General features: G+C 32.2%; 1 protein-coding gene and 1 long non-coding RNA gene across 2 annotated transcripts; one reads left to right on the forward strand and one right to left on the reverse strand.

The window, feature by feature from the left end:
• Positions 1–1,471: 1,471 nt before the first annotated feature.
• LOC123884982 (protein AGENET DOMAIN (AGD)-CONTAINING P1-like) lies at positions 1,472–4,241 on the reverse strand. The gene is made up of 3 exons (XM_045934224.1): positions 3,869–4,241; positions 2,823–3,299; positions 1,472–2,187 (listed from the first exon to the last, which is right to left on the reverse strand). The coding sequence occupies exons 1-3, from the start codon at positions 4,043–4,045 to the stop codon at positions 1,606–1,608; spliced, it is 1,236 nt and encodes a 411-aa protein (XP_045790180.1). The 5' UTR covers positions 4,046–4,241; the 3' UTR covers positions 1,472–1,605.
• A 2,471-nt stretch (positions 4,242–6,712) lies between these two features.
• LOC123884983 lies at positions 6,713–10,658 on the forward strand. The gene is made up of 3 exons (XR_006801037.1): positions 6,713–9,340; positions 9,433–9,730; positions 9,830–10,658. It is a non-coding gene; the product is annotated as an uncharacterized LOC123884983 (long non-coding RNA).
• The last annotated feature ends 16,119 nt before the right edge of the window (positions 10,659–26,777 follow it).

Here is a 26,777-nt window from a genome sequence, read left to right on the forward strand (position 1 = left end):
TATGTTTTGTGAACCATCTTTATTTGTAATTGTTTTTTCATTCAATGCAATTTGTTTCCAGTAATCTTCTCCAAGTTTAAATTCAGATACTTGCTTGAGAAACCGCTACTTCGAGGCGATTCGAATTAGTTTCTCTTGTATGCTTTAAAACATTTTAATTCCTAAGTGTTTATTTCCTTATTAAAACGATCATTCAAACAGTTTTCTTACAACGAATAAACACAAAATTGTCCTGAGATTTACTAGTTGATCTCGCGAGTTTAAACACTTAAACTAGCGGTTGTTTACCAAATTCCAACGTAAACAACCACTTATGCAAAAAATGGCCAAAAACCATCCCTTATGATGAAAAAGAGAGAAAAGTTGAAAGAAAATGGATGACATCTAACCCTATTATGTTGAGAGAAAATTAGTGTTTGTTCAATTTATTTATTGAATTGAATTTTACAAACATAAATTCAATCCAAAATTTCTTTTAGGCTTAAATATATTATTAGTTTGTCTAAATTTACTTTTACTTTTTTTTAAAAAAATATTGGGCAAACGTATTTTGGGTCATGTGTTTGTAATAGTTAGGTTTTTAAGTTTTTTAAACAACAGTTAACTCCTTTTAATTTGAGGGTTAAATATGATTATCGACTATAAATATCTCAAATTTGTGTTTAATGATTTGAAGAAGAATGTGAATTTGGTCTAGGGGGAGAAAGTGTGCAAAAGGGAACAATAAAGAAATACAAAACGAATGGACAAAACGAATAAGGGACTAAAATAATAAGAATTTAATATTACAGGACAAAACGAATGGATTATTTTTTTAGACTAAAACCCAAATTGTGATACTTTGTTTTGTTTAATGCGATAATATGACACTTAGAGAACTTACAATTGTGAGGCATATAATATAATATTGTTTTACTTTATGACTTACAAGTTACAATTGCATCTATATTCTATAAGAAAGATTGTTTTTTATTTTTATTTTGATGCTTCAGTTCAGCATATAACCATATTGCTCTTCTTTTTTGGTCGAAAGGTATAATTGGGTTATCCAAATATTTTCCTTCTGATTTCTGTTGGTTTTTCTATAAAGTCCTAGACCGTTCAGAAATTTAATGTGTGATTTATTTTTTAAAGTACACCGAAGTGATAATGTTCACACACACAATTGTGAAGTTTCAAATAAAAGATATACGACCTAACAATATCGGCATTGTTAGGTAAAATTAGGACTTATGGACTTAATAAGTAAAATTCTATCATAATGTTGAAGTGATTATTATGTTAGCCATTTTTGGAAAAGAAAAAGGGTAGCTAGTCTAATGCTTGATTGATTCAAGGGTGAAATTGAAAATGTTGAAGTATACACTAAAAAAGAGCAATTCTACATAATAATTCAACCCAAAAACCAGTTATGTTTTCTGCCAAATGCGGAATTATATTTAGTCACTCTGTACATGCAGTCATTGGATAGTTTCGTGATAACAAAGAAAGCTAAATATATTTACATGGTGACTAAATAAAATCGAAACTCATAACAACCTAATAATTCACCAATCGATGATCAAGTCTACAACCCATCGAAGGAAGTCTGTTTTGTTAAAGCGATCATACCAAAGAAGCAAGCATCCATCTTCCATCAATCCAATCTTGATGAGGCCTAAGATAACAGTGTTCAAATTCCAGCTCCTCATTTGAAGTCCAAAAATAAACCTTATACTCGAAACCATTGAAACCATAAGCAACATTAGATACTACACCTTCCCACCATCCATCATTAAACCAAACATCAACCCTTTGGCGTGTCACATATCGACAAAAACGATCAACTTCAGGCGGACACGGTCTAATATCCGAAACATTTACTTCTTCTTTCAGTGGTTCTGTTAAGTCCTCTGTTTTCAGTGTCAAATACTCCACCAAGTACTTTCCATTATGCAAGAAATCGACAACAGTTGCTGTATACCATGAACCTTCATAGCCTTTTTCATCACTTCGAATTTCTACCTTTTCCCCTTTGTAGAAATGTAAATCAAATTTGCTTCCAGTGTATAGTGTCCTTGTTATTACAGCTGTAGGTTGCTTTGCATTCTCACAAGGAATCGGATATTTCAAAATCAACTTTGTTCCGGCTAGATTGTTGGCTTTTGGCATCACATCTCCAAACTTCTTCACTAGCTCACTCGGCTCCTGATAGATACATTAAAAAATTAACAACATTAATAAAAAATAAAATCATAAAATGAATCTTTTGGACATGATATTATACTATCTTATATCTATAATCTAGAAACATTACAATAGAATTTAACTTCAATCCAACTTTAATGAAACCAAACAGAAATGTTTAAATTAAATGGTTTCCATGAGTTCTCAAGTTAAGAATCATGCAAAAACTTTGTTTTAGCAAGTAAGTTTCTTCCTCCATCGATTATTACAACCCTTTATCTCGGAAACATGCACTCGATTGAACAAGATAGTCTAACCAAATATTAGAGTAATAATAACTATGGTTTTGACATGCTCTGGTGTTACTAAATATTTACAACTCTTATAAAAAGTATATACAGGATAGTCTAATCAAATATGAGAATTTCAATATTTGCAAACCGGTCCCTATTTTCATATTTAGAAGTTGGTCCCTCAACTTTTTGACATTTTAAATTTGACTCAAATGTTTGAAAATTCTAATTTTGTATCTCTTTTCAAATTTCCAATTACATGATCCAAACATACTCTTAAGTTAATTTTCAAAGCTGTTTTTACACTGCAAATGCAATTCAGGGAAAATTCAATTTATAAAAAAGAGAAGCTAAGTAATGTACCTTAGAAGACATGATCCATTTTCCATTAATCCAATCTTGATGAGGTCTTAGCTTCGAACATTCAATTTTCAACACTTCATTGTTCATAAAACGAACAGAACACTCTGTCGTGTTCACTAATTCAACAACCACACCTTCCCACCAAGCATCATTGTACCATGCATCAACTTCTTGTAACTTTTTGAAAGAACCAAAATTTGGAACATAAGGAGGAGAAGGCCTAATAAACTTAGCATCAATTTCTTCTTTCAGGGGTCGAGTACCATCATCATTTGTCACCAAATCTCTGTATTCAACTAGAAACCTTTCTTTTTCTAATGTGTCAATAACAGTAGCCACAAACCAAGCACCTTTATAACCTTCATTGCCGTCGCTAACTTCCACTGTTTCCCCCTTTTTAAATTTGGACTCGTTTTTTGACTTCCCCGTGAATTTGATTATGAGCTTAACCTTTTTCTTCATCTCAGGTGGTTTTTCCTGTAACACAAGTTTCATATAATTTAGCACATAACCAATACAAAAAGAGTAATGTTACGCACCAACACTCTAACACACGCTAAGGTTCGAACAATCAGCATTTTTTGATAAAAAATATGTACATCAAAGTTTAGAAATATGCATTGACGGTGTAAAATAAGTTTACATTATCATCCCACTTTACCACACTTTTTTGATATGATATAACAAATTAATTTTTTTTATTGAATGATCATGTAAAACAATTTTACACTGTCATTCTGTCAGTATCTTCATTAAACTCTAAAAAAATTTAATCTTTTCAGTGAATGATCATGTAAAACAATTTTACACGGTCAGTATCTTCATTAAACTCTAAAAAAAATTAATCTTTTCGGTGAATGATCATGTAAAACAATTTTACAGTGTCAGTATCTTCATTAAACTCTAAAAAAATTTAATCTTTTCAGTGAGATTTATAACTACATGCATGTTAATCAAAAGTACCGTCACATTCAAAATTAAATTGAAAATTACAAAAACATTATGAATGTTATCACCGATTACAAAAAATTAGCAATGAAAATTACCTGTGGTGGAAGGAGAGGTGGGACCCAGTCACCGTTGATCCGACGGCGAAGACGCAAACCACATTGATCAGCGAGTGAGTAACAGTGAGAATCAGCGGCGTCACCGAATTCCCTTAACCGTTTCTTAGGTTTATGCATTACAGTCGCAGCGTAGTGAAAATCACACTCCTTCATCATTTTTCCAGTGAGAGAAAAATTAAGAATGAGAGAGTATCGGTGAGAGAGAAAAATTAAGAATGAGGGAAAAATTAAGAATGAGAGAGTATCAGTGAGAGAAAAATTAAGAATTAAGAATGATGATTAAGATCCGTTAACTTTGTGTGTTTAGGTAACAGTGAGAGACTGAGAGAGTTATTTATTTCACTGGTTTGGATAATTGAAAAGTTTGTTAAGTTTAGGGCTGGCTTTTATTACAGTTAATGCTTATCTGTCGATTGATTTTTGGATTAGGATAACTTTGTTTTAGATATGATAAAATCTTTTTCTCTTTTTTTTCTCTTTTTTTTTTTTTTTTTTTTTTTTCTAATTTTGGGATAATTTGTTTTAGATAAAATTTCTTTTTCGTTAGTATTTTTTTTTTGTTTGACAAAATTTGAGATATAGTCTATATATAGTTTTCAATTTTTAAAGTAGTACATAATCTAGTTTGAGACAAAGTTTGTTTTATGGAGTTTGACAGTTGTGATTTTTTTTGTAAATATGAAGTATATTTTTTAACTTAAATAAAATTTAAATAAAATTAGGGAAACTCTGTTAAAATTTTTTTCAATATGAATTAAGATTCGTTGACACCAAGTGTTAAACATTACTTTGACACTGAATTTCAACCGTCTATTTTTTCTAATCAAAGGTTAATAATAATTTTCTAACTAACTCACGAAATGTAGCATGAACCCTTGCTATTGATCGCATACATTTATCATTTTGAATTCATCAAACTAACTTGAAATTGACAAAAAAAAATATTTAATCAAAGATATGTGAAGATGTTTTGAAAAATCACTGTATGGAAATACAGAGTACATGCCAATTTATATATGAAAAATATTTAATCAATTATAGAAAAGTAATATTCAAAATTTTGAGACAATGAGAATTGGAAAAGTCTTTTAGGCTTAAGTGAAAGAGATCATTAATGAGAGTGATTTAGGTGGTATAATTATAAGTTGGGAGGGAAACTTTGTTTTCTGCTTTAATATATAAAAGATAACTTGAAATTGACAAAAAAAAAAAATATTTAATCAAAGATATGTGAAGATGTTTTGAAAAATCACTGTATGGAAATACAGAGTACATGCCAATTTATATATGAAAAATATTTAATCAATTGTAGAAAAGTAATATTCAAAATTTTGAGACAAATGAGAATTGGAAAAGTCTTTTAGGCTTAAGTGAAAGAGATCATTAATGAGAGTGGTTTAGGCGGCATAATTATAAGTTGGGAGGGAAACTTTGTTTTCTGCTTTAATATATACTCCCTCCGGTCATTTTTATAAGAAACACTTAGGGCAAAAAATTTGGTCCTTTTTATAAGAAACTTTGACCAATTTTCAAATGTTTTAAATGTTCAATTTCACTTATGCCCTTATTTATTATGAGAGAGAATTTAAAAATAAGTAAGTTAGTTGAATAAAAAGTAATTAAATAAGGGTATACACGGAATAAATTTAAATTTATAAGTGTATTAAATAAAATTAACTATGTTAAATGTGCTTCATTGGTCTGTGTGATTTTTTCAAAGTGTTCCTTATAAAAAGGACCGGAGGGAGTAAAAGATTAGTAATGCACATCTTTTCACTTTGGACAAAAAACCCTTGACATTTAATTATTTTACACTAGAAAATTAGTTAGGTAACTTTTATTAAATGTTGTACACCCGCATAATTATAAATATGTGCAGCATAAATAAACAATCTATTTAAATAGTTTTTTCCAATTTGCATAGTTTCTCTTTCAAGAAACTTGTTTCATCGTTTTTTTTATTATAAATAAACTGGGGCATGAAAAATAAAATAAAGTGTAGTTTACGTGAATCCAAATAGTATAGACTTACATAATTATTTTTTTACGCAAGCAAGACTTACATAAAATTAGAAAATAATTTTTTTTTTAAAAAATAAAATAAAATTGGATTGTATATATTTTCTCGAGTAGTCTTTTTATTTTTTATTTTTTTTATTTCCTAGGTTGTTTTGTGTTTATTATGGTTGTATATATTTATATTTATTTGAGTGTAAATTAGCAAATGTGTGCACATCATTTAATAAATTTTACTTAAGTAACCCCAAATTTTCTACTGTTAAATAAGTAAATACGAAGAGGTTTTTTTTTCCTATTAGAAAAGGTGCGTATTGCTAATTTACACTTTAAAATTGGTTGTAAATATATAAGACACATCTTTTTTTAGCAGTAAAATTATTTTATTAACAAACTGACCATAACATAAGATATATATATTTTTTTGACATAAGTTAGACACATTCAGGCTCGGAAGTCTGTCCCGCTAGTAAATCTTAAAAATAGTAATTAAGACGAAATATGCAACGGCACATTGAGAAATATGCATGTGCTTCAATCTTTGCTAATTTGTGAAAAGAATATAAAAAGTTAAAAACTCATTCTATTTCTTTCTTGAATTTAATTTATATACACCGTCAGTGTAAAATTATTTTACACATGCATCCAATAATATACTGACACATCATGTATGGTATTTAAAAACACATGATGTGTCACATTCATTAAATGATGTGACAACGCATCATTGGATTTATGTGTAAAGAATCTTTACACCGACAGTACACAACAATTAAACTCTTCTTTCTTATTCAAGAAACAAGAAAATAAGCAATGAAACACGCAAAAACTATGGTGTTCGATGGGTCGCTCAAAGATCACGAAATTGGGTCGCTCGAATCTCGATTTGTGCCGATAATCTCTTCTGTTTGCTACGGTAACATTCAATCTTCTGCTTCATATAATCAAATCCTTTTTTGATGAAAATGAGGGTATAAACCCTAAATCAAGAACATTCAATCTTCTGCAATTGATAAAAGGTATAACTTTATCCATTTTTCTCATTCTTGATCATTCAAGAACATTCAATCTTCTGCTTGAGAAAAAACGTTAATAGTGCAAAAATGTGTTCTGTGCCAAGATCATGTTTACAATTGATGTCGGTTCTGATACTGATTTTTTAATTCTTGATATTTCAAGAACATTCAATTTCTGCTTGAAAACACGAAACTTTAACTGAGGAAACGTGTTTTGTCGCAATAACTTTCAATCTTCTGCTTATTGGTTTATAATCAATGCCTATTGGGAAGGATGATGGGTTTTCGATTTTTTCATTCTTGATTATTCGAATACCTTCAATCTTCTGCTTCAATAAAATGTGAAATTTCAAATTTTGTAAGGGGTTGAATGTCTTGATGCCCAAAAAATGCTGGATAAATTACTTTATGAATGTGAAATCTTGATTGCTACTCAAGCAATTGTCCCTTTCGGTGTCCGCTTTACTATTTAAAAAATTTATGAATTTTTATTCATAGTAATGCATGAATAGATATATATTATGCTTTGATGACCCTTAGTCCCTAAATTCAAGTAATTGCTACTCAAGTCCCTGAATGTGAAATCTTATAGTAATTCAAATTGGTTGTTAAGTCCCTGAATGTGAAATCTTGTTGTTGCCTTAATTGTTACTCAAACAATTGTCCCTATCGGTGTCCGCTTTACTATTTAAAAAAATTATGAATTTTTATTCATAGTAATGCATGAATGGATATATATTCTGCTTTGATGACCCTTAGTCCCTAAATTCAATTTTGCAACTGCAATTAGAAGTGATATTGCATTATGAACTTAATGACCCTTCTCCCTAATGTTACATAAAGGATGGATGCCTTAATGACCCTTGAGGAATATGCATTATGAATTCTTTATTCATAATGGAAAAGTTGGATGGTGGCTTTAGAAGTGATTTTACATGATGAACTTAATGACCCTTATACCTAATGTTACATAAGTTTTGTAAGGGATGGATGCCTCAATGACCTTTGAGGAAAATGAATTATGAATTCTTTATTCATAATGGAAAAGTTGGATGGTGGCTTTAGAAGTGATTTTGCATTATGAACTTAATGACCCTTTTCCCTAATGTTACATAAGTTTTGTAAGGGATGGATGCCTCAATGACCTTTGAGGAAAATGCATTATGAATTCTTTATTCATAATGGAAAAGTTAGATGGTGGCTTTCAAAGCAAAGTAATTTTAATATGAAATTTATTCAAAATGTGGATGGATAGACTTTGTTCCATGGTTTTTGTAAGGGTGGCCAAAAAATATTGGATGATGCCTTAATGTGAAAGCTAGTTGTTGACCCTAGTCCCTAAATGCTATGATCTATTGTGCTTTGGTAGACCCTTAGTCCCTAAATGCAATTTTGCAACTACAGTATGAAGTGATTTTGCAAATGCAAAAGAAAGTGCTTCCTTGTGTTTGATTGGCTCACTGAATCAAAGTACAAAGAAACCAACTCTTTGGAGTCTAAACTATTTCTTATAATATGACATTATGATTAATGAAGGAATCCACAATGAGGTTGTATATCTGATAAAATTTGATAAAAAATGGTGGATGCTATGCCACTGCTATAAGATTTGTGTTGATAATTATAATCGTTAAGTCTTCGATTTAATAACTGAAAAAAGGTAGAATTTTACCCATTTTTATTATTCTTGATCATTTAAAAAGATTCAATCTTCTACTTGATAAATACAAAACATTTTATTGCTGAACATAGCGGTGTTCAGGTTTAACGGTGATTTGGAAACCGAAATCTGTAATAGCACCCTGTCATCCTTTTAGATTCATTATGAGACCATTGTCCCATAGATGTGGAGAGATTCTAGAGAGATGATTGAAGCTTTGGTTACAGGATAAAAACTGGGAACAATAACAGGTGTTGTGAACTTTCTATTGAATCCCAACTTTCAAGGTTGATTTGTTAACCGGCAGGCATTTTATGTCGGAAGTAAATGTGGGAACAAGTTTTCTTAATATGGTAATTCTATGATTTGAGCTGCCTTCCCCCCTATATATATATGGTGTATAATCAGATATAGCTGTAAGTGCGCTTTGGAATGAAGGAAAAGCAAGTGATTCAACCATTTTATATGTTTCTCATATGGTATAATGACTATGCTGATGTGTTTTTCTTTATGCAATTAACACCTGTTGTCAATTACCTACGCACCGTGCAATTTACGATGCTACTATATAACTACAACTCTATAATTAGCTTAACAAGAGGACCTTTTTTACTATGTTATGTATTTGGGAGATTGGTGTTTAATGCAGTCTAATTTCGTTTTTGAGAACTTATTCAGCCTATAAGATTTATTGCTTTTCCGCACTTTGTGTTGGAGTCTAGATTTGTGCTGGGGAAATCTTATGTTGACCTTCTTCAGGTAACATTGATACTCGTATATGTAAATATGTATAACTATAATATAAAACTGACAATAGTACAGCTTGACAACTGACAATTATACATTGTTAGGATTTGATGAAAAAAACTATTGTTCTTGCCTTGGCAACCGGGCAGAAGCGCTTTGGTGCCTCTCTGTGCAAGCTTGTTGAGAAATATGCTGAAATTTTAGCAAGTCAAGGGTTGCTGACCACAACAACAGAGTATTTAAAACTTTTGGGTTCTGAAGAACTTTCGAGAACTTGTGATATATTGAAAGACCGAATTTCGTTTTTGAGAACTTATTCAGCCTATAAGATTTATTGCTTTTCTGCACTTTATGCTGGAGTCTAGATTTGTGCTGGGGAAATCTTATGTTGACCTTCTTCAGGTAACATTGATACTCGTATATGTAAATATGTATAACTATAATGTAAAACTCCCACTTACCAATAGTACAGCTCGACAACTGACAATTATACGTTGTTAGGATTTGATGGAAAAAACTATTGTTCCTGCCTTGGCAACTGGGCAGAAGCGCTTTGGTGCCTCTCTTTGCAAGCTTGTTGAGAAATATGCTAAAATAAATCTTAGCAAGTCAAAGGTTGCTGACCACAACAACGGAGTATCTAAAACTTTTGGGTTAACTTTCGACATAACTTGTGATATTGAAGGACCGAATTGCACTGTCTACGTAACCTGGTAAACTTTTTCTGGATTTCTATATGGCATGGTTAAAAAAGTAGAGGAAAATGATACAAAGTGAAGGCTATTTATTAGCATTTTTGTGTATTTTATTCTAATGGGATAGCATTACGCCATTATAATTGCATAGTGAACATCAGTGCGTAGTTATATTTTGGTGTTAATAAACGTGTAACATTATACACCTAACCATTTTTCAGGAAGATATTGCCGGTTTTAGAAAGACCTAACTACTCAAGTGATTACTTATTGACCACTCTTTTAACATTGTTAATAACTAGTAGAGTGGTTAATGGTTAATAAACCAAGTAATTTTACTAAATCCTTTTCGGAAAGATTTTTATTTTATAAAATAATTTGGTGTAAGTCACATCTGCCATGTAGAACTGCAGTTATTTTCAGATATTTTCATTTGGCGGAGAAGTTTATGTTCATGGTTTTGTTAATTAATTATTTTGACATGAAGGGCTCTCAATTGGAGAAGTCTATGTTCATGGTTTTGTTAATTAATTGTTATTTTATGACTTCAGCTGTCTAGTGTTTCCTTTATTGTTCAGTATATGAAGCTTTCTGCACACCTACGTTTCTCTTCACTTTTTTTCTCCTTTCTAATTATGGTTGCAGAGAAAGACTTAAAAACCATTGCTTTTGAAAATTGTCAACAGCAATCCTAACAACCCAATTTGTTTGTTCCATCACTGGCTACTGAGGTTCCCCAAGCTCCTCAGGTACATTATCATATAAATGTCATAAAAAAGGAACAGTTGTTGCACATTTGGATGATATTTATGGGGTTGTGTTTAGTGGTCAATGAGTTTGATTGAGTTATCAGTTGTCACCCTTAGGTTTGATGGGAAAATAGAATGTGAACCTACATAATGTTCATCATCAAGTTACCTTAACTACTCATAAAAGATATTAAACAATTGCGAGCAAAGGTCAAATTTCATCTGATGCATATTTTTCTCTTTTAAAACTCTTTGGTCAAATTAGTTTTGAAGTGAATATATTTAGTGTGTGAAAGTTGCCTCAACAATTCCTTGATTACGTCCATAAAATATACTTATCGTAACTACAACATTTTAGCCCTACGGCAACGCGTAATATTTTTATGGTAAAAAAACCGTTCTGGTAGAACATCAAAGAGAAAGGATATGGATTTGGCTGATGTAGTACAGTGTACTGTACACTAAAATATTCTACCCAAGGATGTCAAAACGGATATGGATTTCGCAGTTCCTCTTCGTTTCAACAGTGTGTGTTTTATTTGGTACTGACTGATTTGTGTTTTTTTTGGGTTTCTAGTTTGTGACCACAACTAGTACTTTAAATATTTATTTGTTGTTCACCAAGTGTTTGACATAAATACTACAAGCTATAGTCTGTTAATGTGCTTGAATATGGCTCATCAAGCTCCTATGTCTTGTTTGTGTTGATCATTACTACTTGGTGTGCAACAAGCTCCTATGACATAAATACTCAGACAAGCTATAGTCTGTCGATATGGCTCTAGTCCCTTGATTGCCCCTGATGTTCACATTGTTAATCAATTATTCCAACTAGAAACTTGCAGAATAATAGAATAATAGTGAAGAACAAGTTTGTGTAGTGAGTCAAAATGCTGTGGTGGTCCCAAGAGTTTGGAAAGTAGGAGTATATATTCTAGAAGGGAAAAAGAGGAATAGATGGAGGAAAAAAGAATGAGCTAGCATGGAATGTGAGAGGTGAACGTAACTAATTTCTGTTAGATTGTAAGAGGAATAAATAATAGTGGATTGGATCTAGGAGAGGGAGGCATTCAGAGAAGTAATCATTTGATCATGATGAATGGAAAGCTTTAGCTTTCCATAGGAGCTTGCTCTGTGGCAGATAGGATAGATTCCTTATGTAAATCCTTTTACTATACATCAATAAATCAGTCTATATATTATTTTTGCTCTCTGTTCCATTTATTTCTTGTTCTACTATATACTGTTTTGCTGGGTTCTAACAAGTACAGATCATGTGTCTGTGTTAGATGTATTGCAGCAAACATGAGTTGCGCTCTTCCTCTCATCTAAATGCTAGCCGATTCTTCTCTGAAAATGAGTTCGATTCATTCTTCTGAAAACAGAAAACCCTATATATCAGTACCACAGTAAGTTATTCGTCTGTGCATTTTTTTTTCCTTCAGATTTTCTGGGAATGCAATAAGGTTAGCCATTAGGTTTAGGGTTTAGTTTAATTGTTGTATCCAATGGCTATTCCAAACCACCTCCCTTCCCCTATGTGTTTTGTTTCACTCGTAAGATTTCAGTCATACATGCAATAGTTTTGTAAGAGGTATATGTTGGTAATGTCCACTAATTAATATGAATTGGAAGCTTTTGTTTTTTTTTTTTTTTTATATATTGAGTTGGTAATGTTTAATATTTTAAAATTTTAAAAATAAAATGATATTGTGCATTACTTGATAATGAGACAAAAATCTTTGTTTCGGTGCAAGATGCTTGCATGAAATTTTCCTTGCAGAAGCTACTCTTTGCATCTACTTATATTGAATGCTTCATATATTGTCCTCTATTATATACTGATAATGGTTGTCTGTGTACTGCATTTTTTATTAACAAGGTCTTCTTTGTGGATCTTTGATTACTCTATTATTATCATTGACTAACGAAGTTCCCAAGTTTTTGTGTCAAAATTGTTTGTGATGAGGTACTAATTAGTTTTAAATTAAGTAAACTATTTCGAGAATTAGGTGTCTAGAACGTGCAAATATATGTAGCAGTTGGATTATGCAATTGTGTGTTTATATAATTTTCTTTCAAATTTTATGCACTTTTAACTTGCCAAATTCTAAAATCCAAATTTTCTTTCAAATTAACATGTTAAGATGATTATTGACAGAGACAACTAGTTTATTGTGAAGAATTTTACCCCATGGCCACTGTTATGGTCAATTTATTGTTTACTTCTGAAATTCACTATGTGTAGCGTATATTCAGTGTTAGTTTTGACTCCAAATGTTTGGTTTTGAAGTGGAAAAAAGTTGTATGGAATTTAAGTCCAAACTCATGCCGTGGCATTCATATCATTTATATACAAGTACATTTGAAATTTCTCGTCTACTATGACATGTAGGTACTACTTGTATATGAAGTATTTTTGCTTTATTTTTGTTATTGGAAGGCACAAAGTGAGAAAGCTCATGCACCGGCTCACACTTTTTATAGTAGTTGGTTTGAGTGATTTGGATGTTATATTCTCAACAAAATTTGAATGAGTTGTTGTTGATGAATTTCCCCTGTTGCTCTTAATCTTTAATTCGTTCTTCCATGTAGCTGAACTTCTCAAGTACTGCTGTAGCACCACCTCCTGTGAGAACTTTTGATCCTCAACCTCCCAGTCCCCCTCAGCCGCAACCTGTTCAACCGGCTGTTGCACCGGCAGCTCCACCACCTACTGTGCAGACTGCTGATACTTCAAGAGTACCTGGTACTATTTCTTTTATTTTTTCAATGACTTTGGGTTTTTCTTTGAATGAAATGACTAACTAAATTTACTGGTGTTTATTTTTTGAGTCAGAAAGCACAAGTCTTTGAATTATACAATTTATTTTGTTTTTCTTGTGTTCCTTGTCTTATTATCTTTTGGTTTTAAATTTTGCTTTACCACGTCAGCACACCAAGTGGCTATTGTCAACACATTGACAAGACTTTTCAACGAGACATCGGAAGCACTGGGAGGTCCACGTGCAAATGTACCAAAGAAGCGGGAGATAGAAGACAACTCAAAGAAACTTGGTGGGTTGTTTGCGAAGTTGAACAGTGGGGATATCTCCAAAAATGCTTCTGATAAGCTCCTTCAGCTTTGTCAGGCGATAGACATTGGTGATTTTACTAATGCCCTTTAAATTCAGGTAATTCAACTGCGATTGCAAATTCTAGCATCCCTTTAGATATTAATTTGGCCTTCTTGATCATTCAAGAACATTCAATCTTCTGCTTGAGAAAACCCAAAAAAAAACCTTAATTGTGCAAAGTGTTATGTTCCAAGATCCTGTTTGGTGTGCCAATATTTTAATAGACAGATTTTTGTCTGTTACGATAATGGAGTTTCACACGTTTTTGAAATTTTCATTCCAATATATTTGCCCTATCTGATTTATAATCGATACTTGTTGGGAACGACAATGGGCTTCTTGATTATTCAAAAACCTTTAATCTTCGAAAAACTGAACCTTCAAATTTTGTAAGGGATTGGATTTCTTGATGCCATAAAAATGCTGGATAAATTACTTAATGACTCTAGTCCTTGAATGTGAAAAAACTAGTTGTTGCCTTAATTGCTACTCAAGCAATTGTCTCTATCGGTGTCCTCTGTTCTATTAAAAAAAATTGAATTTTTATTCACAAGAATGCATGAATGGATATATATATATATATATATATTCTGCTTTGATGACCCTTAGTCCCAAAATTCAATTATGCAACTGCAATTAAAAGTGATTTTGCATTATGAACTTAACGACCCTTGTTCCTAATGTTTCATATGTTTTGTAAGGGATGAATGCTTCAATGACCTTTGATGAAAATGCATTATGAATGCTTTCTTGATGCCCAAAAAATGATGTATAAATTACTTAATGACTCTAGTCCCTGAATGTGAAAAAGCTAATTGTTGTCTTAATTGCTACTCGATCAATTGTCTCTATCGGTGTCCTCTGTTCTATTAAAAAAAATTGAATTTTTATTCACAAGAATGCATGAATGGATATATATATATATTCTTCTTTGATGACCCTTAGTCCCTAAATTCAATTCTGCACCTGCAATTAAAAGTGATTTTGCATTATGAACTTAATGACCCTTGTCCCTAATGTTTCTCAAGTTTTGTAAGGAATAGATGCTTCAATGACCTTTGAGAAAAATGCATTATGAATGCTTTCAAAGTACATTGCGGAAAATTTGGATGGTGGCTTTCAAAGCAAAGCAATTTTAATATGAATTCTATTGCCTTTATTTCCATGTAATGACGCATGTCATCGGCAAGCAAGATTTACATAAAATTAGAAAATAGTTTTTTATATATTTATAATTGTTTAGGTGTAAATTAGCAAATGAGTGCCCATCATTTAATAAATTTTACTTAACTAATCCCAAATTTCCTAGTGTTAAATAAGTAAATATTAAGGTTTTTTTTTTTTTTTTTAGAAAAGGTGCGCATTGCTAATTTACACTTTAATGTTTTTAGTTAGTTGTAAATTAGCAACCCCATATATATATATATATATATATATATATATATATATATATATATATATATATATATATAGGTCTCTATTCCTTATTTGATGATGATGCAGTTTCTCTTTTATATGAGTTTCGACCATTATTAATATCAAATTAAAAAATATGAAAATATTTTTGATAAAATATAGATTGATAATTAGTGTTAGTTAATTAGCTTGTGACTAGTTTAGTTAGTTAACTTGTGACACAATCAAGTCAGTTAGTTAGAGTTTGTTAGATGAGTTGGTTAGCCTTGTTGTTAAATAGATGCATCAGCTCTCTACCTCTTGTAACTTTGTCATCTGATGTCTCATTTGAAAACCAATCAAACATTTTAACAACCACTTCTTCTCTCAAAAACTCTTATTCTATTGTCACATAGTTTCTCAATTGTACCGAATTCTATTCAATTCATTAGATTTTTTGAAACTTGATTCTATCGGTTCGTCCTAGTTGAGCACCTTGTTGAGAAACTTGAGTAAAGCACTTGTCGATTGTTAAGAATATAGATAGTTAGTTAATCAACTAGAGTTAGTTGATATGTTACCAAGTTGGTTAAGAGGTTAGAAAGTTAGTTAGGGAGTTAGTTACTCCAAATAGTCCTATAAATAAGCTACTTCATTGTACATTTTACTCATTCTTTTATCAATCTATATTCATTCAATATGAATTTCTACGAGTATCTTCCTCATGAATACTCTTATGCACTCTATCTTGCCGACATCTATGATCTTTATCCCTTCGATTCCATGATTCATAACATGGTATCAGAGCGATACCCGAGGGATGAAGATGAAGATTGCGCTTCCGCTCACGGTTCTGAAAATTGTGAAGATCAAGTTCAAGAAGCTGGTTCAAGCTCTGCTGTTTCAATCCATATTCAAGATTCTTCAAGTGATTCAATTTCAGAGGCAGCAGGGGAGATTTCACAATCATCTACCTCTGTTCTTGAATCAATTACAGCAAATGATTCCTGCAATTTCAGTTTTGGTAATTTTCATTCTGAAAATGTTCAGATCAGATCGATTGAGATTGTGAAACCAGATATCAAAGGCTGCACTGTCAAGATTGGGCAAATTGAATGTTTCTTGAACAAATTCACACTAGCAGAACATCATGATTCTGTGATTTCACAATCCACCGTTCACGCGTTTTCTTCTTCGATCAAGGTCGAGCGTCAACACGACGGCAACATCCGATTCTCGCGAGATCAAGATCAAAACAGCAAGAAAGGTGAGACGCTTTCCGATTTGCTACTGCCTTCGTCGGCGAGCATCGTTTTCATTTCTCATCATCGTGGTTTATGCATCACTGTTTTTGATCCCGGTGGAACTATGAGAATGATTTACAGTTTTGCTATTATGCTCCATATTCTGTCATTTTTCAATTCGGTTTCAATCTTTCCCTTCGATCCCGGTGGAATTTTCCTATGTCAGTGATTTACAGTGTTTTCCTATTGCAATATCGAAGTCAGTTCTGCATAATTGTTTGAAGTTACAATCACTACTGTCCTTGTCATTTTCTTTTTGGTATTTTGTTTTCCAAACTCATACTAAGAATTCTCTTACTATGAGTTTGAGGGAGGCTATTACACATCTAGTTCGTTATGTTCTCTGAATTTTGATCTCAAAGAAGTGTAATTCCAATGAATTCAGTATTGATTTCTGCAATTGATATAATGGAGTTGATTTACTTACTGCAAGTTCTTTCGCAATGGATATGAGTTGATTTCCCTCTTGAGGTTTGATTGATACCACACGATGCTAGATATATGTTTTGTGCTACATATGAAAAAGCATGTGTATGGTATAGAAGTGAAGCATCACTCCTTATCCCTGGATTTGCTGGCCAAAACCAGTTTCTTATTACACAGTAAAAAAAAAAAATTGTTTGGAGCTTATGGTTATATACATTGATCTGACATCATTGGCAAAGGATATGGCCATATGGGACCATGAAGATTCCTTAAAACCAAAATAAGAGTTGGGCTGGTAGCATAGCAATGGTTTGAGAACTTGTAAATTTTGGTTGATGCAGTGGCAAAAGTTGATTCAAATTTCTTTCAAATTTGGTGTGCTTGAGCACTGTTGGATTACTTCTAGCCTCTATAAATGATAGTTAAGCATGTTGGTTCAAGCAATTTGTTTTTACTATAATCTTGTTGTGCTAGTGAATGTCTTGGATTTGCTTGTTTCCAATTCTCCCTTTGGACCTTTTCATCATGGTTGCTGTTGAACTTTTGGAGGCTCAGAATGGGATACATGTTTCAAGCAAATTGGAAGGTCATATGCTGCAGAATATGGAAGGTGATATGAAGCTAGTTTAGATTTTATGTTGCTTAATTGCTTGGAGTCTATGGTTTGAAGGAATGTATTACAAGGCAAAAATTCATTGTTTTGTTCCGTTGTTTGGTTTTAGCTTTGTAATTCAAATTCAAATTGGTAAATTTCCCAATGTTGAGTTTGAGGGAGGCTGTTAAGAATATAGATAGTTAGTTAATCAACTAGAGTTAGTTGATATGTTACCAAGTTGGTTAAGAGGTTAGAAAGTTAGTTAGGGAGTTAGTTACTCCAAATAGTCCTATAAATAAGCTACTTCATTGTACATTTTACTCATTCTTTTATCAATCTATATTCATTCAATATGAATTTCTATGAGTATCTTCCTCATGAATACTCTTATGCACTCTATCTTGCCGACATCTATGATCTTTATCCCTTCGATTCCATGATTCATAACATCGATCAAAATAATCTCAACAGAAAATATATAGAATTCTCATTTCCCCTTTATTTTGTTATCGCTTTAGCTTCTTTACCTTCATCAATGGAGTTTTTCACTCTTGCTAAGGTATCAGTTTCCTTTCTTGTTAATTGTTGCCTTAAGCAAAACACAATCAAAATAATATTTTCCATAAACACAACAATAGACTTGAGTAAAAAAGAAAATTCAATAGACTAGAGCAAATATCTAATATAATAAAATCGATTACTACCAAATTTTTTAATGTATCCTTATCAGTTTTAATAATATTCCATGTTTTGTATCATTTGTTCTAATTTTACAAAAAAAAAGTATAGAAAGAACAAATCTCCTTTGTCACCGCGGTCATATAGCAATAATTCTTGCTATAGTAATCATCATCAACATTCACACACATGGAAGAGACTAGAGATCGACTGGGCTATGAATTTTGAATAGGTATGGAACTTTGCCATGGTATAAGAGCATGGCATATTAACCATGCTACGTTCACATTCATACATACTCACATACTTACACTCAGTAGTCTAAGATTTCATACTAATTAATTATAGTAACTAAACTTACCAACTATTGCTTTAATGTGCCAATTTACTAGTAGGCCTTGCTTAAATGACTATCTCATTCTTACCTCTATAGCTAATAACCATCTAATTAGATACACTTACTTGGAAAAATAATCACTACTATATATATTAAAGTAGTGAACTGTTTCAACGGTTCATCACTTGTTGTAACTTAAGTAGTAGATGACAACAAAAATTCAAAATTATCTCTGAAGTCTTTGGGAAGTGTGAAATCTTCAAACGCCGTTAAATTTAATTTTTTTCCCATCCGATACTTATGTAGTGAAATTTGTACGCTAGTTAACTATCGGACAAGGGTATTTTTGGAATTTGGCAGGCATACGAGAACGACGAAAAACAGTTGGTGGAAGCTGAAAAAAATGGATGGAGGATACTCTTTGTGTCTGAAGGTTGTTCCTAGGACAAAAATGATTTAAAAATTATCTTTGGGGTTTCTGGCGAACGTGAAAAATCTTCAAACGTTAAATGTAATTTTCTTTTTCTCATTCGCTACTTATTTAGTGAAATTTGTTCGCTAGTAAACTAATAGACAATGATATTCTTAAAATTTAGCAGGACACACGAGAAGGCTTAAGATGTGCCGAAAGACATTCCCCTATATTTCTTGGGCCTATTTTCTCAAGATGTTTTCTCTCCCGACCCCCCATGATTCTTTTATATCCCCAATATTTCAATTTTGCCCTTGCAAAAATCTTCGGTTCGCAGAAATTGAATTTTTTTCTAGTACAAATTCAGAGTAGATTTCAGTTTTTATAAACCGAAATTTGTTTTCAAGGCAAAAAAAAACTTCGGTTTCTATAAACCGAAGTTTTTTGCAAGGGCAAAATTGGAAATTCAGGGGTATAAAAGAAACACGGGGTCAGGAAACAACACATCTTTTCTCAAAGAAATGAAAATATTTCATGGGCCTAAATTGAGCTTTTGTTTCATTTCTTGGGCCTATTCTTCAAATGTTTGTTAAATAAAACATCAATTACTATAGTCATAAAACTCCATCAAAATTCAAACACACATACACACCTCAAAGTACAACATAGCACAGTGTGCACTATAATTGCACATGGACATCACAAAGAGGAATAAGATTGCTGTTTCTGAATCCTGCAAAGAATATATTTGATAATATTCATTGCACGAAATTGTTCTGTAAGTGGGTGTCACTCTTTTACCCGGAAATTCATGGTGTGACTATGTGGACCACAGTTAATGCTACCCAACAAATTTCAAAAAAATAACCAAACTAGGTCGGTAAGGGTTAACTCATATTCTGTAAAAATGGTATTCAACTCCTATACTATTTGATAATGAACTGTTGAAGTTGTTTGGAGTCCTACATTGCTCAGGTTTTTGGACGGTTAAGTGTATAAATGTTTTTGGCTATTCTCACTCTTTGAGTTAATTTTTAGGAATGCAATCCAAACATATTTAACATTGTATCAGAGTTGCGTTAAAGATTGTAATGTGAGAATGTGACATAAGCTCACACTAGACATATTGAAGTTGTTTCGAGTCGCACATTGTGCAGGTTTCCACATTGTGCATGGACACCACATTGAACTATATTTTAGGGTTAAAATCAAAGCATATTCAACAAGAACATCATTCATGCATAATCTTTGAGTCAATGTATGTCATTTCGACTCTGGTCAACTTTTAGACCCAAATCACCTAATTTTTTTGTTTTTATGTTGTTGATTGACGAAGTAACAAATTAAATACATAGTATTACTTGAAATTCACATATACAACTTGCAACGTACCATATTCAAATCTATGTAAATATGTTCAACCTAATAACATCGACATTGTCAAATGTCTTAAAATCATTTCAGATTATTTTTCTCTCCTTTTTCCCATTGAGAATCTTTACATAGTTTAATTTGTTCATATCTCTCCCTAAATGGGTCACTAATAGTACAGAATTAATGCCGGAACAGCTCAAGTTTGGCCACATGCAAAAATGTTAGGGAACATGTACGGTTTGGTATACACCTTTCATGCTACCCTTTATCCTTATATGTTGAATTATTGATTTCCTGATTTGGTTGTGCACAGTTAATCATCAATAGTCACTTCTTGGAATAATTCAAAAGGGTACCCTGTATCTAAAACCTTTTCTTTTCACTTAGCTACGTAACATGTTTATAGTGTATATTTGTCCAACCTAGTTATTTCATTATATTTTCATACTATTGCGTGTGTGTGTCTCATAGTTTTCAAGTGATTCCTTGTCTAAATATGTGCATTCATCATTTTTGCATGTTACTCATTTGTCACATCAAGTAACATGTGTGTGTGTATAGTGTGTGTACCCAACACTAAAATTAAACCATATAGCTATTTGCTATTGCAAGTGGTGTTTATTCAAAGTCTTTATGGAAAAATGTTCATGGGCTCCACGTATTTATTTTGCAACATGAAAAAAGTGATAATGGTATACAAAACCATATACTCCTTCCGGCACTTTTTATAAGGAACACTTTGAAAAAATCACACAGACCAATAAAACACATTTAAAATAGTTATTTTCATTTAATACTTTTATAAATTTAAATTTATTCCATGTTTACCCTTATTTAATTACTATTTATTCAACTAACCTACTTATTTTTAAATTCTCTTTCATAATAAATAAGGGTATAAGTGAAATTGAACATTTAGAACATTTGAAAATTAGTCAAAGTTTCTTATAAAAAAGACCAAATTTTTTCCCAAAGTGTTCCTTATAATAAGGACCGGAGGAAGTATAACATATTAAGTTATTTACTTTTTTTTTTGTCAAAAAAAAAGTTATTTACGTTTTTCAATTATTAGTATTAGGAGGTTTGTAAAAAAAAAAGTAGTAGGAGGTTGAGTTGTATTTCTCTTGATGGTATGTTTTTCCACAAGATTGTGCTTGAGAGCTTGCTGAATTTGAATAAGAGTCCGTTTGATTAATTCTTAAAATGTTAATTCGATGTTTTAAAGGATATGTCTTCATTCATGATTATACAATGACAAATAGTAGAGACAATATCCTTTGAATTTCAATATATCTCCAATTCGTTCTTTTTCATTTTTGTTTTTTATGATAATATGGTAAAAAAACTTTTATGAAAGAGACGTAACCTATAATATTCAGAATATAAGGTTGAAGGAAAATGATACATATCAATTTATCAATAAACAACCGATTGAAATTATTTTGTGGCACCATAGGCCCTAGGGTTCCAACAATAACTTGATTGTTAGCAAACTGAGTCTATATAACTTGATATGAAGCAGAAACAAATAAAGCCAGAAAACAATTTTTTGATATTAAGGTTTTGTTACTTTGGTGGTAGCCAATTTGTGAGTGGTGCCACTATTGAGAAAAACCTATTTTAAAATTGAGTCTTAAACTTTATTTCCATTTCTTCCATTTCACTAATGTCAAAACTTGTGATACAAACCCTTGGTGACCTAAAGAATCTTATGAAACATAAGGATAACCCTGCCTTGTAGCTAATAAATCACACAACTGTCTTGTGCCCCTCCGCATATGTCGTTACGAAGTCTTCATGGGATTCGTAGGTCTCCCGTGTTATCGTTTTGATTAATTATTATGTTTCATTTTTTTCCTTGGGGTAAGGCCTAATCCCCCTATATTTCTTTATATTATTTATATATTTATGAGCTATAGGCACATTATGGGGACATCTTGAGATATCAACATAGTTAAAATGTTTAGTTGTTTCTGAATGTTTAGATGCTCTTCATTCCCTAAAAAAACAAAAAAAAAGTATGCTCCCGAATTCTTCCTTTTAGAAGGATTTTTTTTTAGATTCATTAAATAACCGATATATCGGATGTATATTATAGACACATATATCAATTATTCAATGATCTAAAAAAGTGAGTTCTTGCTTATATATGATAGGGAACGGAAAACCAGGGAGTACATTAATAATTAGAGAGATTGAAATAAATTATTAATTATATTTTGATTAAATAATATAATACTACAAAATTTCATGTAATAATTTAAATATAATAAATCATTTGATAAATAATAGATTTTTTTTTGTGTGGATAAAATAATAGAGGGCAGCAAACAAAAATTTGGCCACCTTAATTAGGTTGACACCTCCAAAAAAAAAAATACAACATGGGGAGACTAAGCTTAATCCCATCATTCCCATGAAAAGGAAAGAAAAACAAAAACAAAAGAAAGAAGAAAAAGAAAATAATAGGGGTTAAAATTTAGAATATTATTTGTATTTCAATTATTTATAATATTTATTCTCATATGATACATATAGTCATATTTAATACATGAAAAAAATAAGAGATATATATTCTGTGAAAAATAAATTCATGAATATATATAGTTTTTTTTTCTTGAATATATGCATGAGGAATATAGTTGTTGGTGTTATTTTTTATTGAAATGAATGACTATAGTCATATCCAAGATAAAAGTTTCACCCTATCTACCGGACACTCGATAGAGAAGACCTCTTCCGAAAAGAAGACATCATTTCAAGATTTTTAGATAATTCACACAATAGTATGCCAAATTAACAACCACCAAAATTTATATTTTCTACCCATGCTCATGCCAAGAAATGTCTCAAAAAACCCTAAAACAACACGAAAAGGCACACGGACTAGACTATCCTTAATAAACAAAAAAACCATTAATCCAAGGCCAAGAGAGAGGGTTAACAACATCAAAAACTTCATCAACATGAGATTCTTTAAAAGAGAAATGCCCTCCAACTATTTGTACTAGATAAACGATTGAAATTAGTTATTGGAAAATTCTAATATGAACCACTACTACAAGTGGTTTATGGTGGATCAATAGTTAAAAAATATTTAAAATTTTAATGACGATATATATTGTTATTTGAAAGTAAAAGTTGATGATGATCTTTATTTCTACAGCTGAAAAAATGACTTAATTGATATCGATTTGATTAAAATAACGAAAAATAAAAATGTGACCGTATGGAACTAACACCAATCATGTTATTTTTTTAACTATAAAAATTAAGAGAGTGATGTTTTTTACTTTTAAAAAATATTATCGACGATTATTAAAATTTCAGATAATTTTAAACAATAGTCCACGGTGGACCACTTATACGTTAGCCTTTGTTATTACTAACTCCGAGGAATCATGTACGTTAGCAAATAAGTTAATGTAATTAATTAAGTTTCTCAAATGTTCATTTTTAATTATTTTTATCTCATAGTCATTCTTTGGGGTCTCTTTGGGAAGTTTTCACGATAAGATGTATTTGACCGCGCAAGTAAAACTGCCTAGCTTTATATCATACATGGATGGATATGGTCATGGATTCAAGAATTATCTATATGAGACGGTTTAAATTTTTGTAATAATAAAAGAGATAAAACAACATGCATTGACAATGTAAAATATTTTACACTGTCAACCAATACAATCATGTTTTCCGCTACATCATCCACTAAATCCCACTTTCTTAATATGATGTGAAAGATGTTAGGTATTGGGCCTTATGAGCATTAAGCCCAATACAAATATGTACTTTGGCCCATTAGCTTATATATGGTGCTTTGCCTATATAAGTAATGTGTGCTTGATCAATAAAGGTGTGCATTACCATTTTGATCACAACAAGTGGTATCAATCGCCCTTAATCCAGGGGCTGAGAGAGAATAGAGTTGTTAAGAGTTTGTTGAGGCAGTTACACGGTTGCAACCACCGTAACTGTCACCGTCTGTGCTAGTTTCTTGACTATCCCACCGTATCTTGCGCCTCAAGTCATCTTCTTCCTCACATTGTTCTAACAATGGCTGATCAATCTGACTTTCTCAAGCCATCAATTCCAAAATTTGATGGATTTTATGATCATTGGGCAATGTTGATGGAGAATTTGCTCCGATCAAAGGAGTATTGGTCGCTGATTGAAGATGGAGTCACGGTTGCTCCACCTAATGCTACAGCAGAGCAAATTCGGTTAGCCAATGCAAGCAAGATCACTGATATGAAGGTAAAGAACTATTTGTTTCATTCCATTGATCGTGAGATTCTAGAGACGATTCTTTCGAAAGAAACCTCGAAAGAAATCTGGGATTCAATGAGATTGAAGTACAAAGGCTCGAGCAAGGTAAAGCGCGCTCAACTTCAAGCTTCAAAGAGAGAATTTGAAGTTCTTGAAATGAGGGAAGATGAAACTGTGGCTGAATACTTTGCAAGAACTATGGCAATTGCAAACAAGATGACATCACAAGGTGAAAGAATGGAACAAGTGACAATTGTTGAGAAGATCTTGCGCTCAATGACAGAAAGATTCAACTATGTCACCTGCTCCATAGAGGAATCAAATGATGTAACCAACCTTTCCATTGATGCACTTCAGAGCAGTCTAATTGTTCATGAACAAAAGATGAAAAGCAAGCATACAAGTCATGAAGAACAAGCTCTCAAGGTTGCTAATGGAGGTAGAGGGAGAGGAAGGAGTTCATCTTCAAGGGGTCGTGGCAGAGGAAGAATCAACAAAGAAAGTGTTGAGTGCTATAAATGTCACAAGTTAGGCCACTACAAGAATGAATGTCCATCTTGGGAAGAATCTGCAAAGTATGCTGCATTTGATGATGAAGATGAAATGCTTCTCATGGCCAAAACCAACTATGAAGAATTTGAAAATGAGAGATGGTTTCTAGACTCAGGTTGTAGCAACCATATGGTTGGGAACAAAGGCTGGTTATATGAATTTGATGAAAGCTACAGAGATACTGTAAAGCTTGGAGATGATTCAAGGATGAATGTCATGGGAAAAGGTAATGTCAAGCTAAACATCAATGGTAGAACTCATGTCATTACAGAAGTTTATTACATACCTGGTTTGAAGACAAATCTTTTGAGCATCGGACAAATACAACAGAAGAATGTAACTATCATTTTCAAGAATGATACTTGCAAACTCTATCATGATGACAGAGGGCTGCTATTTGTCTCACACATGTCAGCCAATAGAATGTACACTTTGAATGCTGCAGTGATTACTCCCAAATGTCTTAAAGTTTCAAAAGAAGATTTGTCCCAGTTATGGCATGATAGATATGCTCATTTGAGCATCAAAGGCTTGAACATTTTGGCTAAAAAGGAAATGGTAAAAGGTTTGCCATCACTAGATGAGGTGAATGAAAGGTGTGTAGATTGCTTGACTGGTAAGCAACACAGGGAAGCTATTCCTAAGCAGGCTGTATGGAGAGCTGGCAAGGTATTGGAGCTCATTCACTCAGATATATGTGGTCCCATCAACCCAACAAGCAATGGAGGCAACAGGTATTTCATTACCTTCACTGATGACTTCTCAAGGAAGACTTGGGTTTATTTTTTGAAAGAAAAGTCTAGTGCATTAGATACTTTCAAAAACTTTAAAGCATTAGTTGAAAATGAGTCAGGGTGTACTATACAATGCTTAAGGACAGATAGAGGTGGTGAATTTCTCTCAAATGCTTTTAATGAATTTTGTAGCAATCAAGGCATTAGAAGACAATTGACAACTGCATACACTCCACAGCAAAATGGAGTTTCTGAGAGAAAAAACAGGACAATAATGAATATGGTAAGGAGTATGCTGGCTGGGAGAAATGTACCAAAGATGTTTTGGCCTGAAGCTGTCAAATGGGCCACATATGTCATGAATAGAAGCCCTACATTGTCAGTCAAGGATGTCACTCCTGAGGAAGCTTGGAGTGGAAACAAACCCTCAGTACATCATTTTAGGGTCTTTGGCTGCTTGGCATTTGTTCATATACCAGATAGTCAAAGGACTAAATTGGATAACAAGAGTATAAGCTGCATACATCTTGGAATAAGTGATGAATCAAAAGGGTACAAACTGTATGATCCACTGAAAAAGAAAATCATAATCAGCAGAGATGTGATCTTTGAAGAAAAGAAAGGGTGGGAATGGAACAAGCCTAGCAGAGAAAAGAATAGTGAGGTCACTAGTGATGATATAGAAGATGAAACCAGTGAACCAGTCACTGAGAATGAGATAGAACCTAATGTTGACAGTGATTCAGATATGAGTATAGCTACAAATCCAATTCAGACTCCAAATGAATCTGATGATGAGGTTGCTTTACCACC

The sequence above is a fragment of the Trifolium pratense genome, linkage group LG5 (assembly GCF_020283565.1).
Source record: "Trifolium pratense cultivar HEN17-A07 linkage group LG5, ARS_RC_1.1, whole genome shotgun sequence".
Lineage (NCBI taxonomy): Eukaryota > Viridiplantae > Streptophyta > Magnoliopsida > Fabales > Fabaceae > Trifolium > Trifolium pratense.